Below are 18483 nucleotides of genomic sequence, written 5' to 3'. Positions count from 1 at the left end.
TGAAGAATGGAATGGATTATATTAGGAATCAGACTGTTGGATAAGAAGAGAAACACATGGATTAGGCAGCAAACACAAGTAAAGGACATTCTTATCAAAACAAAAGAACTAAAATGGACTTGGGCAGAACACATAGCTCGAAGATATGATGACAGGTGGACTAAGAAAATAACAGAATGGTACCCAAGAGGAGCTAAAAGAAAATGTGGAAGACAATAAAGGAGATGGACGGATGAAATTCAAGAGTTTCTTGCATATTTCCAGTTCCTTCCGTTTTGTGGCCATTGCACAAAACAGAAGGAACTGGATAGTTGCTGGAGAGGCCTTCATCCTGCAGTGGATTGAAAATGACTGATGATCATGGGGCAAAGGAAACTTAGTTAACTTCAATCGTTCAAACTCCGTACTGTCTTATTTTTCACGAAAAAAGTCTACTGCTTCTGTGTTCATCTTCAGTAACACTCAGATTATTAGACAAGATTGCATATTTCTATTTGAGATTACTCTTATGTTTACTTTTTCTCTTTCTCTTGGCATAATTACATCAGTGTCTGTGAATACTTCCAGACATTGATGGAATTCATGTAACAGTATTTGTGCAGACTCATATGCACATAGCCTACTCACTATAAGATTCATATCACTGAATCTTATAGTGAGTAGGGATTTTTAATATTTTGGCTTGTGTGAGTGTAGTTTAAGAAAATGATTTGGTTGGTCATTTATATGTAACATGTCTTAATCACTTTCTAGATTTACACTTTAGAAGAACCTTTTTTGAATATCAATTGTGCTCACCTGTGTCAGTTTGATAAAGATCTGTATCGTCAGTTGGTAAATTATCCCCAGGAAGTGATTCCAACCTTTGATATGGCAGTAAATGAGATGTATTTTGAAAAATACCACGATAGTCATTTGCCTCATCAGATACAAGTAAGACCATTTAATGCTGAAAAAACGAGAAACTTAAGAGCCCTAAATCCAGAAGGTTAGTAATTTTCTCTTCATAAAATGCTTCATTTTAGAGTGTTACTGTAAACTTTAGTTCTTTTTACATGCAATCTTTAAACTGATAGCTGGTTACATTGCCATTAAAGGTGATGTAAGTCAAAACAACAGATTTCCCCCATAGAAACAGTAATGTAATAAGCAATCATGTTCTTGATAAAGAGCTTAATATATACAAGTTTCTATAGATACAAATTTAAAAAAGCATATTTAATCAACTATTAGTAGATACACTGAGTGATCACTGAATTATGACCACCCCTATGAAAACTGAATGTAACTCGTTGACCATGTGAAGTATGAGAGTGTGGAGTTAGTCAACCTATGTAGCATAGATAAGGTGTCAGTGGTTTAGTAGCTAGTAAAATTCCGAGCGATGGTAAAAGGAAGGATTTATCAGACTTTGATAAAGGACAGATTATTAGTGCTTGACGAGCTGATGCCTCGATTTCCCAAATGGCTGAACTGGTGGGGTGTTCGAGAGCCGCTGTAGTTAAAGTGTACCAGGACTGGCATCAAAATAGTCAAACAATGACCCGACAGCAAAACTGCAAAGGTCAGGAAAGGTTGATGTTAGAGGGGAGCACCAGTCCAATGACTCATACAGGCAAACAGGCACAGCACTGTTGAAGAGTTGACTACCCAATATAACATGGACCAACCCGGAACAATATCTGGCATGACCATGCGTCACATGCTCGCACGTATGGGCTACATCAGCAGACGACCCCTACAGCATCCTCTCCTAACCAAGGTTGATCAGCGTAAAAGACTCGCCTGGTGCAAAGAGCATGCAAGTTGGAGGTTAGAAGACCGGAAGAAGGTGTGCTGGTCAGATGAGTCACGTTATTTTCTCCACACCATGGATGGTTGTGTACGGATTTGGCATCAACAATGTGAGGCTCTTGATCCATCATGCATGGTATCAAAAGTGCAGGTCGCTGGAGGCAGTTGTATGGTGTAGGGCATGTTTCACTGGCAGGAACTTGGACCCCTGGTGCATGTGGAACAACGTATCAGTGGTCTCCGCTATCGTCAACTGCTTGCTGACTGTGTACACCCTGCTATGTTACACTTTTTCCCGAATGGCAATGGTGTCTTCCAAGATGATAATGCGCCGAGCCATCGGGCACTTGATGTGCAGGAATGGTTTGAAGAATACAGTTTCTGACTTCCAGCATATTGATTGGCCTCTGAAATCTTCCGATATCAATCCCATAGAGCACTTGTGGGACACTACGGAAAGGCATATCAGATGTCTGGATACACCAATCATCTCCATACCTGCATTTCTAGTCGCATTACATACAGCTTGGTTGGCCACGCCTCCTGAACACTTCCGACATCTTGTTGGATCAATGCCACATCAAATAGCTGCTGTACTGTGGGCAAAAGGAGGACCTACAAAGCATTAGGTCATAATTCAATGATCACTCAGTGTACAATACGTAATAGTGCACCTTATCACTATTATAATTACTTCAGCTGTCTGTGTTATCACTTACTGAGAGCCAACTGTTCTTCTAATGTAATAGCATTTTTGTTACATTTGTTTACAACACCCATCATTTGTGCACTGATATTTCCTTTTATCAACCATTTCTAAGGATGAAATAAATTCAAATGTGCTTAAAAATCACCAAAAATGCATTGTACATAGATATTTGGTACTGATGAAGAAGCAGACCATCTGGGTAACATATTTCTTTATACATACATGTAGAACTGGAAATGGATCCCATCATGTCATAACTGTAATTTTACAACAGTTTAAATTCTTTTTATATATTAACATTTCAGTTTGAATTTTTTTTTAAATGATTTTTATGTATGTAATTTTTTTAATTTCTTTTTTTCTCATCTATACTAGGTTCTGCTTTTGTACTTTTCAATGAAATATTGTAATATAAAATAAGTCTTAAGTCAGACTGCCATAAGACTACATGAGTGGCATTTCACTAGTGAGGTAAATTTGGTTAATGCAAGTGAACAGCTGGAGGTTGAGAGTCACCTGTATTTAAGTAGTTTAGTTTTATAATAATCTCAGTGTATAAAAATCTTTGCTATCTAATGCATTACTATGATATGTGATATACAGGGGATGGTAAAAATAATGGAAGTACTTAATGATAATAACTACAGGTATACACCATGGAATAGATTTAACTAAGTCTTGAGCTGTCTTTAGAGGAATATTGGACCATTCTTTTTGGTGGAACGTTTCATTCACCTTGAGTGAGGAAGGTGGAGGAAATCTGCTTCTCTCACTAATCTGGAGATATGCCTACATTGGGAGAGCAGAGTGAGAAGCTCAATGCTTAGCTTCAGTTTCGTGCTGCTCGAACTAAGATTGGACACACACACAGCTGTGTGTGTGTGTGTGTGTGTGTGTGTGTGTGTGTGTGTGTGTGTGTGTGTGTGTGTGTGTGTGTTGTCATCTTGAAACATGACAAATTTTGTGGGGAAACGGTTTGTACCATGGAATGAAGCTGGTTACTCAAAATATCAGGGTAATCAGTGGCAGTAATTCCTTCAGGGTGATGGTAGGACCTAAAAATACCAAGTTTTTTTTTTTTTTTTGTTTTTTTTTTTTAGAAAACCCCAGACACGAGAGGTATTAGAACCTATGGTACTTAGTACCATGCTTGGGTTGGCAGTTGAGAAGACGAAAGAAGATATTTGTTGACATTAGACTTGAACTTCTGTAGACCATAATTTTCAGGAAATATGTATGAAGGAAGGTTGTTCCAGAAAATGGCAGTTGAATGAATAAATGAGGTGTTACTGTCCAAACCATTATTAATCCTCCATGTTTAATGGTTGGCAAAAAGCAGTCAGGGTGATGCCCTTCCTTTAACATTTGCCAGATGTGAACTCTCTGTGGTGTTGGAAAAAATGTGAATGACGATTCATCTAAATATGATATTTCCAATAATCAAATGTCCAGTTTTTTGTATTCCTTACACCATTGCATCCTCTTTCTAGCATTACCATCAGTAATGAGTAGCTTGGCAGTAATGGCTCTGCCATACGCTTTATGATCTTGCTGAACTATTTTATTACAAACTTGATTGCTGAGACTTGTATTAAATTCTACGGTTATTTTTGGGTCAGTAATTTTATGTTTTCATCCTACAGTGTGTCTAGTTTCAGTGTCCAGCATTCTCTTTCAGTCAGCTCTGATTTTCTGTCATTTTGGTCATGCCAATGATTAATATATCTATATTATAAAACTTATTAGGATTAAGAATTTTATTTTTATTTTTGTTTTGTGATATGGAAAAATAATTAAGTTTAATAAAAGTTAACTCAAATTCAAGTTGTCTTATACACTGGAAAATATGGTAGACGTTTCATTTAGAGTACAAACTACTATTCGACAATTTAAGGAGACTGGCAGTTTAAAGGACAAATAGTAGTAGTAGTAGCAGTAGTGGCATGTGATGCAAGAAAGCAAATGTATGAGCTTATGCAGGATCAGCCAAAAAAAATCACACCATTCCCTCCAAATGCCTGTCCAGTTCCTCCTTAAATTTATTCAACCTATCAACTTCCACAATGACAGATGGAAGTTTGTTCCAGCAATTAACCACCTGCTGGCTAAAGGAAAATTTCCGCACATCTATTCTACATCTGTCCTTTCTTAATTTGAATTTACGCCCCCCTTAGATTCGTAATCTGAACAAGTGGAAGGATCCCATCAGAATTCAGCGTGCTGAACCCATTCAAGGCCTTATACACCTCAATCAGATCACCGCGCAGGTGCCTAGTCTCCAGCCACTGCAATTTGCAGAACTTAAGCTTCTCTTGATAAGAGGATCCCTTCATTCTCCTCACCAATCTTGTTGCCATTCTCTGTACACGCTCAAGTAAATCTACATCCTTCCTAAAATGAGGCCTCCAGACCTGTACGCATTACTCAAGGTGTGGCCTGACCATTGCCTTATAAAGAGGGACAATCACCTCCTTTTCCCTGCTAGCAAAATTCCTATATATCATTGACAAAACCCCATGACCTGCCCTGGCAGCCTGTCTGCATTGCTCAGAAAACTTCATATCTGTCTGCACAATTACTCCCAGGTCTTTTTCATTTTCTACCACCTTAAGTGTAGTATCACACATACTGTGGATTTTAGTGTTTTGCACCAACCTTGCGTAGAAATAAAAACAAAGGAAACTGGACTTTTAATAACTGTGTTTATAATAAATTATAATAACCTGTATTTACAATAAATTTAACTTTACGATAAACTATACATATAAAATATTAAAATCTGCTACATTATGAACAATAAAATGCATTAAAATATACTAAGTTAAAAGCGATAAAAAACCATAGCTTTCAAAGGCTCCAGCCTTCTTCTTCAGCGGTTTCCTTTGTTTTTATTTCTATGCAAAGTTGGTGCAAAACACTAAAATCCACAGTATGAATATACCCAACCTCAGAGGCCTGTTTGAAGAATTGTAGTACCACACAGTTGGTACATTTCTCTGGGGTTACTTCTACCCATATGCAGTACTTTGCATTTGTCAAGGTTAAACTTCAGTTGCCACTTCTTAGCCCATCTGCCCAAATTATCTAGATCCTGTTGCAGTAGCACACTGCCATTACTGTCATTAACAACCCTGCCAACCTCTGTATCATCTGCAAACTTCGACACTAAGCCTGATATACCTTCATCACTATCATTGATAAATATACAAAACAACAGTGGACACAACACCGAACCCTGTGGGACTCCACTAATAACATTAGTAAAAGAAGAGCAGCACCCATTGATTACCACCCTCTGTCTTCTCACACTTAACCATCCTTTTATCCATTGAAGCAACTTACCCTTAATACCATTCTGCTCCAATTTGTACAAAAGTCTTCCATGTGCAACAGTGTCAAAAGCTTTCCTGAAATCCAAATATATGATATCAAAATTATTTTTTGCATCCAGTTCCTTTATAACCACATCATATCCTATCAAATTTGTCAGACAAGACTTTCCCTTAACACACCCATGCTGTGTTTGAATTATTGCTGCAGTCTTGTCTAGATGATCCTGCAATGCATCTTTAACCAGCGACTCCATTATTTTACCTGGAACAGAAGTTAAACTAACTGGTCTGTAATTACTCGTGTCACCCTTCGATCCCCCTTTGTGAATTGGGGATACATTTGCACATCTCCAGTCCGTGGGAACCTCCCCTGAGTCCAAGGATGCTCTCATAATTATGTCTAAGGGTTTGCTTTCCTTACTTCCTTTGCCACCTCCTTTAATATAACTGGATAGATCCCATCCACCCAGGTGATTTTCTTACGTTTAACTTCACAACAGTTTCTCTTCCACTTTGCTCTCAGTTATTACAAAATCATTAAGTATCCTGCTACAATTTGATAACCTTCTGCCATTTTCAAACCTTAATAATTCCTCACATGTGAATGTAGATGCAAAATACTCATTCAGTTTGTTCACTATCTGAGCAGGATCATCAACAGTCGAACCATTGATGTAAAGTGGACCAATCAGATTCATCCCCTTCCTTTTAGAGTTTATATAAGTAAAGAAATCCTTGCTGTTTTTCTTAGCATCTTTTGCCAAGGATTTCTCGTAATCTGCCTTCGCCTGCCGAACCTCCTTTGTGACCTGATTACAGATTAACTTATATCTGCCATAGGCTTCTGAGTCGCTTGATAATTTATATGCATCCCATGCATTTTTCTTCTCTGTTACGAGTCTCATTAGTTCATTTGACAACCATTTAGGCCTAAACCTTGAACAATATTTCTTAATAGGTATGAAACTTTTAGTAGCATCCACGATTAATTCCTTGAATGCTTCCCACTTAGAATTTACTGTTGATAACATTGTCAGTTGATCCCACTGTACAGAATTTAAAAACTGTCAGAGACCACTGTACTCGCCTTTACAGAAGCAAAAACCCTTTCCTTTACCCCTGATGGTAATTAAATCTAAGTAAATCCCACGTCAGTACACTGTGATCACTGCCACCTAGTGGTTCCTTTATCTGCAAAATCTTAATACATGAATGATCACTGCTGATAACTAGATCAAGAGTATTACTTTCTCTGGTTGCCTCTCGAACATGCTGCTGCTGCTGCAGAAAACAATCATCCAATAAATCCACAAAAGTCTGACTAGTGTGTGAGTGACCAACCCACAAGTTCCAGTCAATATCTGGGAAGTTGAAATCCCCCATTATAAGACATTCTGATTTACTAGCCCACTCTATTTCTCTGTACAATTGTTCATCGTACTCATTCGAGTCATTAGGCCTATAACACACTCCTACTCTTATTTTTGCTTTGTATTTGTATACCCACCTGTTTCACGATGACTGCCACCCGTCCCTCAAACCCCCAACACCCCTCGCTCCAGGTCGCTACTTATTCTAATAGAAGTTGTGCAAGAATCACCTTCACCTCTGCCTACGGCTACTGTTAAACTATTAGTCCTTGTATCCCCCCAAGCTATCAGTTTTCCGACCCACCCAACACTGCCTCGATAGCATCAGCAAATATTCTTCACCCTTTCTATTTAAGTGTATCCCATCCCTGTAGAAGCAGTCTCTCCTGTTAACAAGTACAGTCTAGGCTGAAAAAAATTCTATCCCTTGAGCCTTGCACAATCTTTCCAGGGCCAAATTGATCAACAAGGCTCTCATCATATACTCCCTCGTATCGTGTCTGGGCAGGCAGAATTGCAGACACTTTCAAATTCAACCCTAATTCACGGCTTTTTTTCATCAGTGACCTGTACTTGTTAAGTAATTCTGCCGGTCTCCTACTCTTGATGTCATTAGTGCCAACGTGTACAACTATATCACCTTTTGTGCCCTTAAAAGAGAATATCTGCTCTACAACGTCATCAACCTTTGCCGCTGGCAGATATACCCTGGTCCTGTTCCACCTATCCTTTTTACAAAGGATGTTTCCCGTTTCCCTGAGAATAGAGTCACCAACAACTACTAGTTCCTGAGGGACCAGCGCATTCTGCCTTGGGGGTTGCCGCTGTGTTGCGTGATGACCAAGTGCAAGCTCTGGCGTTGATGTGGGCAGCTGAGAGCCTGGTGGGCCCCTCAATTTAGATCTTTCGAGGGCATCCACACTGTCCTTCAAACTCTCATATAGGCCCATAACAACGCTGAGTTGTCGCCTGATTTCCTTACACTCCTTACATCGCACACACACAAAGACATCCCCCATGGCAATATCATGTTCCGTTCCAGATAGTTCGGCAAACATTTCACAAGTTGCACATTTTTTTAGGCTGTGATGCGTTGGAGAATCGCCCCCCCGAGTCACAGCACTCCTGCCACTTTGTGCCCGTTGCTTTGCTGCTCTAGTTTGGGGCATGACACTTTAAATTAATAAAATTAATAAATTAAATTAATTAAATGTCAATACTACACTATCTAATAGAAACAGTGAAGCGTATTACTGTTTCTATAATTATACGTTAGAGCTACCTAACTACTTCAATTAAAAATTTGAATTCCCTATCACTATATACAAAAACAATGCCTGCAATATTCGAACGAAATAACGGTTGTATAAAGTATTACGTATATCTACACAAACTGTTTATATAAATTAAAATAAAAATAACCAGCATAATTAAAACTATAAGACTACGTATTAAGTACAATATAAAATAACAATTATGTAAATAAAAAGCAAACGCTTATCGTTTTTTTCAGAGCCTGTAACTCACAGCTGTATTTTCTAAAGAGAGTCAGCGCCCTCTCTTGATCAAATGATGATCAAGATGACCACAAGTAATATCAGAAGCACATGACCAGACCATAATATCAATTTCTAAATTCAGTGGATGACTTACTGCACCTGAAATATGAGCTAAGTTCAATAGGAACAGGGACTCTCCTGTGTCTACATCCACTGTAAAACTTTGTCTTAAACAAGCAGGACTTCATGGTCATGTAATGGTCTGAAAAACCCTTATTAAAACCAAAAAATCAAAAGAAATTAGCATTAGTTGAGGCATATGATGCAAGAAAGCAAGCTTATACAGCATCAGCCAAAAAAAAAAAAAACAAAAAACCCCTTCCCATTTCACCCATCCGATCACTCCAAATGCTTGTCTGGTTCAGCCTTAAATTTATTTAAGCTATCAAATTCCACAACAACAGATGGAAGTCTGTTCCAGCAATCAACTACCTACTGGCTAAAAGCAAACTTCAGCACATCTATTCTACAACAACTGTCTTTCCTCAATTTGAATCTATGCCCCCTCAGGTTCTAAATCTGAGCAAGTGGAAGTATCCCATCAGCATTGAGCCTGTGCAAACCGTTCACGGCCCCATACACCTCAATTAGATCACCTCGCAGGTGCCTAGTCTCCAGATGCCGCAACTTGTAGAACTTAAGCCTTTCTTCGTAAGCACACACACCCCCTTTGTTCCTCTAACCAATCTTGTTACTGTTCTCTGTACTCATTCTAGCAACTCTAATTCCTTCCTAAAATGAGGCCTGTAGACCTGTATACAGTACTTAAGGTGTATGGCTGGGCTAACAGCCATCAATATTGGACGATTGAAAAGTGGAAAAACATACTGTGGACAGATGAAACCAAATTTTAAATTTTTTGATCCAAGTGTGGAGTTTGTGAGATGATTAATTAGCTAAAATAAAAATGGTGCCACATTGTTTAGTGCCTACAGTCAAGCACAGTGGTATTTCCATCATGATTTAGGGTTGCTTCTGTTCCATCAGAATTGAAGGAATTTTAGGAACAGAAGGATATAAAAACATTATTGGACATAATGCAATATCCTGTGGACTTTGACTTTGTGGAAGGAATTTTATATTATAACAAGACAATGACCTGAAGAACGGCTCTAAACTGTGCAGCGACTTTCTAGCAACCGAACAGGAAGGGGTATTGTAAATTATGTTGTGGCTATCCCAGTCACCTGACTTAAACTCATTAGAGCTTCTATGGGATCATCTAGACTCTCAAGTCCATAAATTCACAAAATTTACGGGGAACCTTGTTGATTGCTTGGAATAATGTTTGTCAAGACATTATCATAAAATTAATCGCCAGAATGATGTGTGTAAGGCAGTGATAAAATCTTGTGGAGGATATTTTGATCAAAAATCAGTATAGTTGTTAATATTAATCATTTAAAAAAAATTTTTTTTGCTGTACATTTTTTAATGCTTAATAAAAAATCTTAAAATACTTTGTGGTGTGTTGTTTTTTGTTAAACTTTACATTGTAATAGCTGATTACAAAAAAATTAATAAACTGCTGCCATACGCCGTGATTCCAAACTTTTAGGCAGGAATATATAAGGTCATGGCACTACTGCTTACTTTTTAGTGCTTAACTAAGTTTTAAGTATTCTTACAAGTAGTTCATAAGCATATTTGCATAGGTCTTCTGTAGCAGAACTGATGGCTATACCCCTGCTACTCTTCTGAAAAGGCAGGTTTGATTTCTGTTGCAGATTAGAGGAAACTCTAACAGTCTTTCTACTGAGGGCCAGGTTATTTTCTGCAAGCAAAAATTGATTATTCCAGGATTTTTACCCTGCATACATTGGCCTCAGAACATAAAAGTTTACATAACAATACATATCTTTCCTTATCTGATTAGTGGCATTTATGTTGTCACTGTGATAGACTTCTATGAGTAGTCAGGATCTCTCCTTATCTGATTAGCAGCATTTATTTAATCACTGTGGTAGGTTTCTACGCATGGTTAGTAATATGGTTTTGGAAAATGATGGATCAGTTCAGAAATTTGAGTGAAATTAAAGTTTGAGCAGAGATCTTTCATTTGGATTTATACAAATTATATTTCACATTACATTTTTTTCCCCCAAAACAGTGCTAAATATTGCACCCATTTTTGATGACTTCCTTGAGTGCTGATTATTAAGTTAATAATTGATGATTTTCAGTTGAATACATAAGTCTATAATGCAGCCATCTTTTTTACATTTACATTCTTAAGCTACACAGATCTAATTTTTTGTATTTGGAATATTCGTGAAACACATTCTTAAGAATACTTATTGCAAATCTTTGGTAATAAGTATTCATCAAAATAACAGTGAAGGAAAAAATAGAAAAAGTGTGAGGGTTTGATAATTATTCTTAAGAATATTTATCAATCTCCCACACCTTTTCTATTTTCTGTTTTACTGTTATTTTTGTTTCATCACTCATCTTTAACTAGAAGTGTGAGATTGCATTGGTTGTTTCATAAATTATAATATCATCATAATCATAATGACTGAATGGAGAAGTAAGCAATAAAAGATTTTGTAAGTAATATCATTGATTCTACAAGGAACTGTGTGACTCTAGGAAATCCCTGGCTATTTTAACTGTACAGCATGAGTTAAGTAACTCAAGTAGCAGCAAGATAAGTAACCAAAGTAGGGCGGTACGGCGAAGATTGGACAAAATAGCAATTTTGCTACATTGTGTCAGATGGTGCTTTTTGCAATAAAGGTAAATACAGGTAAACATGAGGTCAATTAGAAACCATTACTACTTCAGCCATTTGATAGTGTGTTAGAATTATTATTTTCTCTAGTCTTATATACCCCAACCAGGGCTTGAGTTATTTGTTCTAACCCCATGCTATACAACTGGACTAGTTTGTTTGTTTGTTTGTTTGTTTGTTATTTGGTTTTTAGGAGCATTAGCAACTAAGGCCATATTGCTCCGGGGATATGCGGTGGTCATTCCCTGACCTTTCCGCATCCTCCATATTTGGGGGTCACGGGCTCGAACTGCGGTTTAATCAAGAAGCGTGTGCTACGCACTGCCGCTCCTGCCCACCTGGCTACGGAGGCGCCAACTGGACTAGTAAAGTAGGTATTCTTTTTCTGGTGACTAGATATATCGTTGTTCAGAAGTCCCCTGATATCATTTACAGAATTTTTTTGTATCAGATGAAATTGTAATTCTTCCATTCAGTCTTTCTGATAACGAGAATTTGTATTATAATTCTTCAAACATCATGATATTAAATTTTATGTGTATCCAGCATAGTGTCTAGTGTGTTAATTCTTTAATTTAATTAGACCAAAGTTCAGAAAGGACATTACATGGTAGGTCTTTCAAAATATATATGAAGGGAAAATACTATTAACATCTGAAATTATTTTTAGGTTTCAGTATTGAGATATTGAAACACAAATTGTATATCGTAAATATTAAGATATACAATTTGGTTGCATTTCTGAATTCTTTGTGAATAGTGTTTTCAGGAGTTGCAATTAATAGCATTCTATTTTGCGTTTTTCAGTAAAACATTTTAGTGTAAAATGTTTTACTGAAATCTACAAATAGTTTCTTTTATAGTAATATTTATAGTAATTTCCCTTCAAATACTGTATATTCCTAAAAGAGTATTTTAGCCAGTGGTGAGCTATAGTGGGCTCACAATAACCCATTGTTATTTCTTTTTGAAAATTTGGGAACTCATTGTTGAAACAATCATTTATTTTAAAAATTAAATCCTGAATTCAATTATTGAGTACCCCAGAGCAGGAACTATGGTGCAACAAGGGGGTCTTAGCCCCTGGTGCAGCATTTTAAGGGTGCACTTGACCAGTTATGTACAGTATTTTAAAATTGCTTCATTATTGATTTAATTACAGTTGGACCTCTGTAATTTCTTTATAGTGAAGTTTTTTGAATTCCTCTTGGTGATGTTAGGCGGTCGAAAAACTGCTAGCTTGGGGCGGATACATGAAATAATAGATTAACAGTAGCTGCTGGCAGAGGTGAAAGTGATTCTTGCACTGCTTCTATTGGAATGAGCAGCAGCCTGGAAAACAAGATGCAGGGGATTTCAGAGACTGCTGGGAATCATTGCAGTACAAGTAAACACATGGGTTGTGTTAGGGTAGCTAAGAATAGGAACAGGTGCATGTATACTTGCGTATACACCAATGCTAGGAGTTTGGTAAATAAATTTGATGAATTTGAGGTGTTGTCAAAATATCAAAGGCAGATATTGTTGGAATATAAGAGACGTGGTGTCACACAGATATAAGGAATGCAGAACTGGAATTTGGGGAGTACAATGCATACAGGAAGGATAGGAAGGGAGGAGGGGTTATGCTATTTGGTAAGCATAACTAATAGCATAACACATAAAATCCAAGGAAGTTCAGCCAGTCAACATCGCTGCACAGTGCAGTGTCGAGTCAGTTTGGTGTGACATAAGCACTGGGAGATCAAAATTGAGAGTAGGAGTGTGTTATAAGCTTAATGATTCTGATGAATATAATAAAAAACTGTACAGGGAAATAGAGTGGGCCAGTAAATCGGAGAGTCTTATAATGGGGGATTTTAATTTCCCGGATATTGACACGGAATTTGTGGGTTGGGTCACTCACACACACACACTAGCAAGGCTTTTGTGGATGTATTGGATGATTGTTTTCTACATCAGCATATTTGGGAGGCAACTAGAGGGAGTAATACTCTTGATCTGATTATCAGTAGTGATTCTTCATGCTTTAAGAATCTGCAGATAAAGGAACCACTAGGTGGCAGTGATTGCAGTGTGCTGAAGTGGGATTTACTCAGAGGTAACTACCATCAGGGGTAAAGGGAAGGGTTTTTGCTTTTGTAATGGCGACTTCGGTGGTCTGAGACAGTATTTAAATTCTACACGGTGGGAACAACTGATGATGTTACCAACAGCAAATTCAAAACGGAGGCATTCAAAGAATTAATCTTGGAAGCTACTACACTGTACATACCAACTAAGAAATATTGTTCAAGATTTAGGCCTAAATGGATATCAGATGAACTAATGAGACATGTCTGTAACCAAATCACAAAGGAGATTATGCAGGTAAAGGCAGATTATGAGAAATCTTTGGCAAAGGATGCAAAGAAAAACAGCAAAGAGTTCTTTACATCTAAAAGGAAAGGGATGAAACAGATTGGTCCATTGGATATTGATGGTTCAATTTGATGATCCTGCTCAGGTGGCTAACAAACTAAATGAGTATTTTGCATTTACATTCATACATGAGGAGTTATTCGAGGAGGGGAATGCCAGAGGTGAATTAAACTCTGGCAGTGAGCTAGATGATTTTGTAGTAACTGAGAGGAAAGTGGAGGAGAAATTGTTGAAGATAAAAATAAAAAAGGCACCCAGGGTGGATTGGATCTATCCAGTTATATTAAAGGGGGTAGCAAAGGAAGTAAGCAAACCCTTAGCCTAATTATGAGAGCTTCCTTGGACTCAGTGGAGGTACCCATGGACTGGAAAGTTGCAAATGTGACCCTAATTCACAAAGGAGGATAAAAGGGCGACACAAATAATTATAGACCTGTTAGTTTAACTTCTGTTTCAGGGAAATTAATGGAGGCAATGGTTAAAGAAGCACTGCATGATCATTTAGACAAGACTTCAGTTGTAGCTCGAACACAGCATGGTTTTGTTAGGGGGAAGTCTTGTCTGACCAATTTGATTGGATACTATGATGTGGTCACAAAGGAACTGGATGCAGGGAATAACTTTGATATAATATACTTGGATCTTAGAAAGGCTTTTGATACTGTTGCACATGGAAGACTGGTGCACAAATTGGAGCAGTGTGGCATTGGAGGCAAATTGCTGCTATGGATAAATGGATGGTTGAGTGGGAGAAGACAGAGTGGTAATCAATGGATACTGCGCTTCGTGGACTAATGTTATTAGTGGAGTCCCCCAGGGTTCAGTGTTGGGTCCATTGTTGTTTTCTGTATTTATAAATGATATTGATGATGGTATATCAGGCTTAATGTCCAAGTTTGCAGATGATACAAAGGTTGGCAGGGTTATTAAGGACACTAATGACAGTACGTTGCTGCAACAGGATCTAGAAAAGTTGAGCACATGGGCTGAGAGGTGGCAAATGAAGTTTAGCATTGACAAATGTAAAGTACTACATATGGGAAACAGAAACCCCAGAGTGATGTATCAACTCTGTAGTACTACACTGACAGTGGTAGAGAACGAAAAGGACCTAGGGGTAATTGTGCAGGCAGATATGAAGTTTTCTGAGCAGTGCAGACGGTCTGCAAGAGTAGCTCATGGTGTCTTGTCAATGATATACAGGAATTTTTCTAGCAGGGATAAGGAGGTGATTATCCCCTTGTATAAGGCAATGGTCAGGCCACACCTTGAGTACTGTATACAGGCCGGGAGGCCTCATTTTAAGAACCATGTAGAGCTGTTGGAACTAGTACAGGGAAGGGCAACAAGATTAGTGAATGTAACGAAAGGTTGCTCTTATGAAGAAAGGCTTAAGTTTTGCAGATTACTGTGTCTGGAGACTAGGCACTTGCGAGGTGATCTGATTAAGGTGTATAAAGCCTTGAATGGTTTGAGCATGCTCAATGCTGATGTGATTCTTCCTCTTGATTAGAATAATCACCTGAGAGGGCATAAGAATAGATGTGTGGAAGTTTGCCTTTAGCCAACAGGTAGTTGATTGGTAGAACAGACTTCCATCTTTTGTTGTGGAAGTTGATAGCCTAAATAAATTTAAGGCTGAGCTGGGCAAGTAATTGGAACGAATGGAGGGGTGAAATGGGAGCGGGTTTCTTTTTCTTTTCTTTTTTTTTTTTTTTTTGCCTGATGCTGCATAAGCTTGCTTTCTTGCATCGTATGCCTGTACTAATGCTAATTACATTTAAAATAGTTTCCATAGAACAAAGCAAATTTGCATATAATGAACGGATTACAAGAGACCGAACAATGAGTGCAAAGTTAAGTCTCTTGTAATCTGTTCTTTAGGCAATTAGAAAGTGCAGATTAAGGGTTAAAGCAGTCATCTGTTTTTCAGAGAAGTGAGTGATCTATGACTTTCAGTAAATTTCTCCTGTCTATGTTTACATGGCCACAATAGCTGAATATTCTAGTGATTCCGACATTTTGGACAGTATTCGAAGTACTAGTGACAACAGCTATGTTGGGGGGGGGGAGAATTAGGGCAATTAAGATATTAAATAAACTTTCCGAAGATGAAATGTTGGCAGATTTTGAAACTATGTTGAGGCCTTCACTGTGAAGAAAATGTTCCAAAATATAATGGCATACAGGCAATAATTGAAAAAAAAAAAAAAAAACTATGTATTATATCACCAATATCAAAAAACCAACACGATTTAAAGATGATTGCCAAGTACATGATGAGATAATTATAAAGATTGATCGTGTGTTCGGGCCACAATTGGCAGCTTGTGGCAGCAATTGCAGTTTGGAGGAAACATTTTGTGCAAACATTTTGAATCAGAAGTTAAATATTCTGGATTATTAAACCAACTTTTAAATCTGGAATTTCTTAACAATTTAGCACTAATGATCAACATCCTGCAGGAGCTCTCTTACCTTTCAAAAGCTTTACAAATTTGCAGGATCACTATGGTAAAAGAAGATAAATTAATTATATGAACTATCAAGGCTATTGCTAATTTAAAAATTCCGAAAGAAATTATGAAGCTAAAATTGAGAGCACGTTGAAGTTGAAAGAATTTGAAGGAATCAAAATCAAAAGTAAGAATGCATTTAAAAAATTACCTTGTGACAAGTTATTAAACTGCATTGCTTAAAGGATCAGTTATTAATGCAACAGAGTAATTTAAAATTAAATAAAGAAAATAATGATATCATTGACGATGAGGAATTGAAAGAAATTTTAAGCATATTCTACCCGGAAACGTGAGAATATGGAAGAACTTTTGTTTCCACGGCAAGAAGGCGAAAAACAAATAAGAAATTTAAGTTTTCTAATAAAATACAAAATAATAATGAATGATTTTAGAAATTTTGTCGAAGACAGTATCTTTAAAGTAGAGTGAAATTCCCTTTTCAATTAAAAAAGTCAGAAATATCCTTGAAACCATGGCAATTAGCAGTGCTGAAACTCAGCGAGCTTTCTCCGTAATCAATAATATTGTAACAATAAAAAGAACATAGATTTTAATAAAAAAAAAAGTAAATTCTATGTGGAAATTTTTAGAATAAATTTTTCTTGAATATTTGTGTAATCTGTGATTTTTGTGTACCTTTTCTAGAATTTTTTTTTTTTAATGTAATATTTGTTTTTATATTCTACAATGTTTTGCAATAGTTTTTTATTTTGTGATATGGGAAATATTTCGTGTTATTTTTTATTCGCAATATTAAAATTTTATCACGAAAAAAATGTATCCATTATATTTTCCTAGTTGTAAAAAAAAAAAAAAAAAGATATGTGTGGCGAGCAAGCACATTATGTGAAACATCCTTGGCGAAATCCACGTTCATTTGTGATGTGCACACGACCTTGGTATTTATTATTGATGTGAAACATCAATAATAAATATAAGCCAATAGCCTAGTTACCATTTGATTGTAGCCATCTGAATGGCTACAATCAAATGGAAGCTGCAGGAAGTATTATTGTAACAATACAAGTTACAATGATTCGCCTCTGACAGAAGCTGCAGATGACGTCACTTCCATGTCGCATTTTTCGTGACCAATCAGATTTACTCAGTTGAGGTGTCCCAGGGATGTGTCACATCAAAAAGAATAAAAAGTCGGCAAAACTGCAAGCCCATTGTTAAAATAATCACAGCTCACCACTGACTTTAGCAAAAGGTTACTAAAGGGCTTCTAGCTTGTGAATTACATTTAGTAAAAATGAAAAATATAAATATAGGTTTATATTTCTTAAATGTTTGTGTATATTTTGTGGATTCTATATGTTATTAATTTTTGGACAGTATCTGCTTGTATAATGTGACAAATGCACCATGTGGATGGTATCTGCTTGTGTAAGAGGAGTTATTTGCACCGTGGGTAATGTGGCAAGATAAATGTGACATTACAAATTATGGCAGTTTTCTTGTACCTCTGTTTGACCTTATGTGGTCACCTGAGTGTATAGAGGAAATTTATTTATGTATATTTGCTATAGCATCCTGGTATCCTTAGATAGGCCTGAAAACATTCCCAACTTCTTATTATACTGTCCACATCCTGGTTTTAATTTGCATCATTTGCTCAAGTGGCCACTAGCCATCTGACAAAAAACCAAATTTAAGTAATTTTAGGTTGAGTCATGGATAAGTGTTGTTTCTAAAGTGAGTATAAGATCAAGCCTTCTTTGGTGTTGGAGGGAGCACAGCATCTCAGGAAACAGAGAAAGAAAAGCAACATAGAGTAATATTCCTTTATCAGATTAGTGTGGATTTCACTATTTTTGTTTTCTTAAAGCTTAAATCGATTAAAGTTGAAATAAGATGATTAAATTTGAATACCAGATATTATAGCATTGTTCAACTTTTTTGATATTCTAAAAACTGTTATGAAGTCAGTCTGACTCAGAATCACTAAATTGAACTCTTGCCCATATGCTGTCCGTACAAAGATTTGCTGAAACTTATTCATGTACAAAGGCATGTCATGAGAGTAAGTCGCTTTATTGCTG

General features: G+C 37.0%; 1 protein-coding gene across 1 annotated transcript in view; it reads left to right on the top strand.

Annotated features, from left to right (window-relative positions):
• dpa (disc proliferation abnormal) overlaps positions 1-18483 on the top strand; it is a 212884-nt gene that overhangs the window by 68748 nt on the left and 125653 nt on the right. The window contains exon 8 of the mRNA XM_090378338.1: positions 754-988. Coding sequence (XP_090234464.1) covers positions 754-988 — 235 coding nt within the window. The remainder of the gene's footprint in view (positions 1-753; positions 989-18483) is intronic.

The sequence above is a fragment of the Mastigoproctus giganteus genome, chromosome 7, assembly GCF_048544385.1.
Source record: "Mastigoproctus giganteus isolate SK-2022 chromosome 7, ASM4854438v1, whole genome shotgun sequence".
Classification (NCBI taxonomy): domain Eukaryota; kingdom Metazoa; phylum Arthropoda; class Arachnida; order Uropygi; family Thelyphonidae; genus Mastigoproctus; species Mastigoproctus giganteus.
Note: the sequence above shows the minus strand (reverse complement) of the source record. Positions and strands in the feature narration are given on the sequence as shown.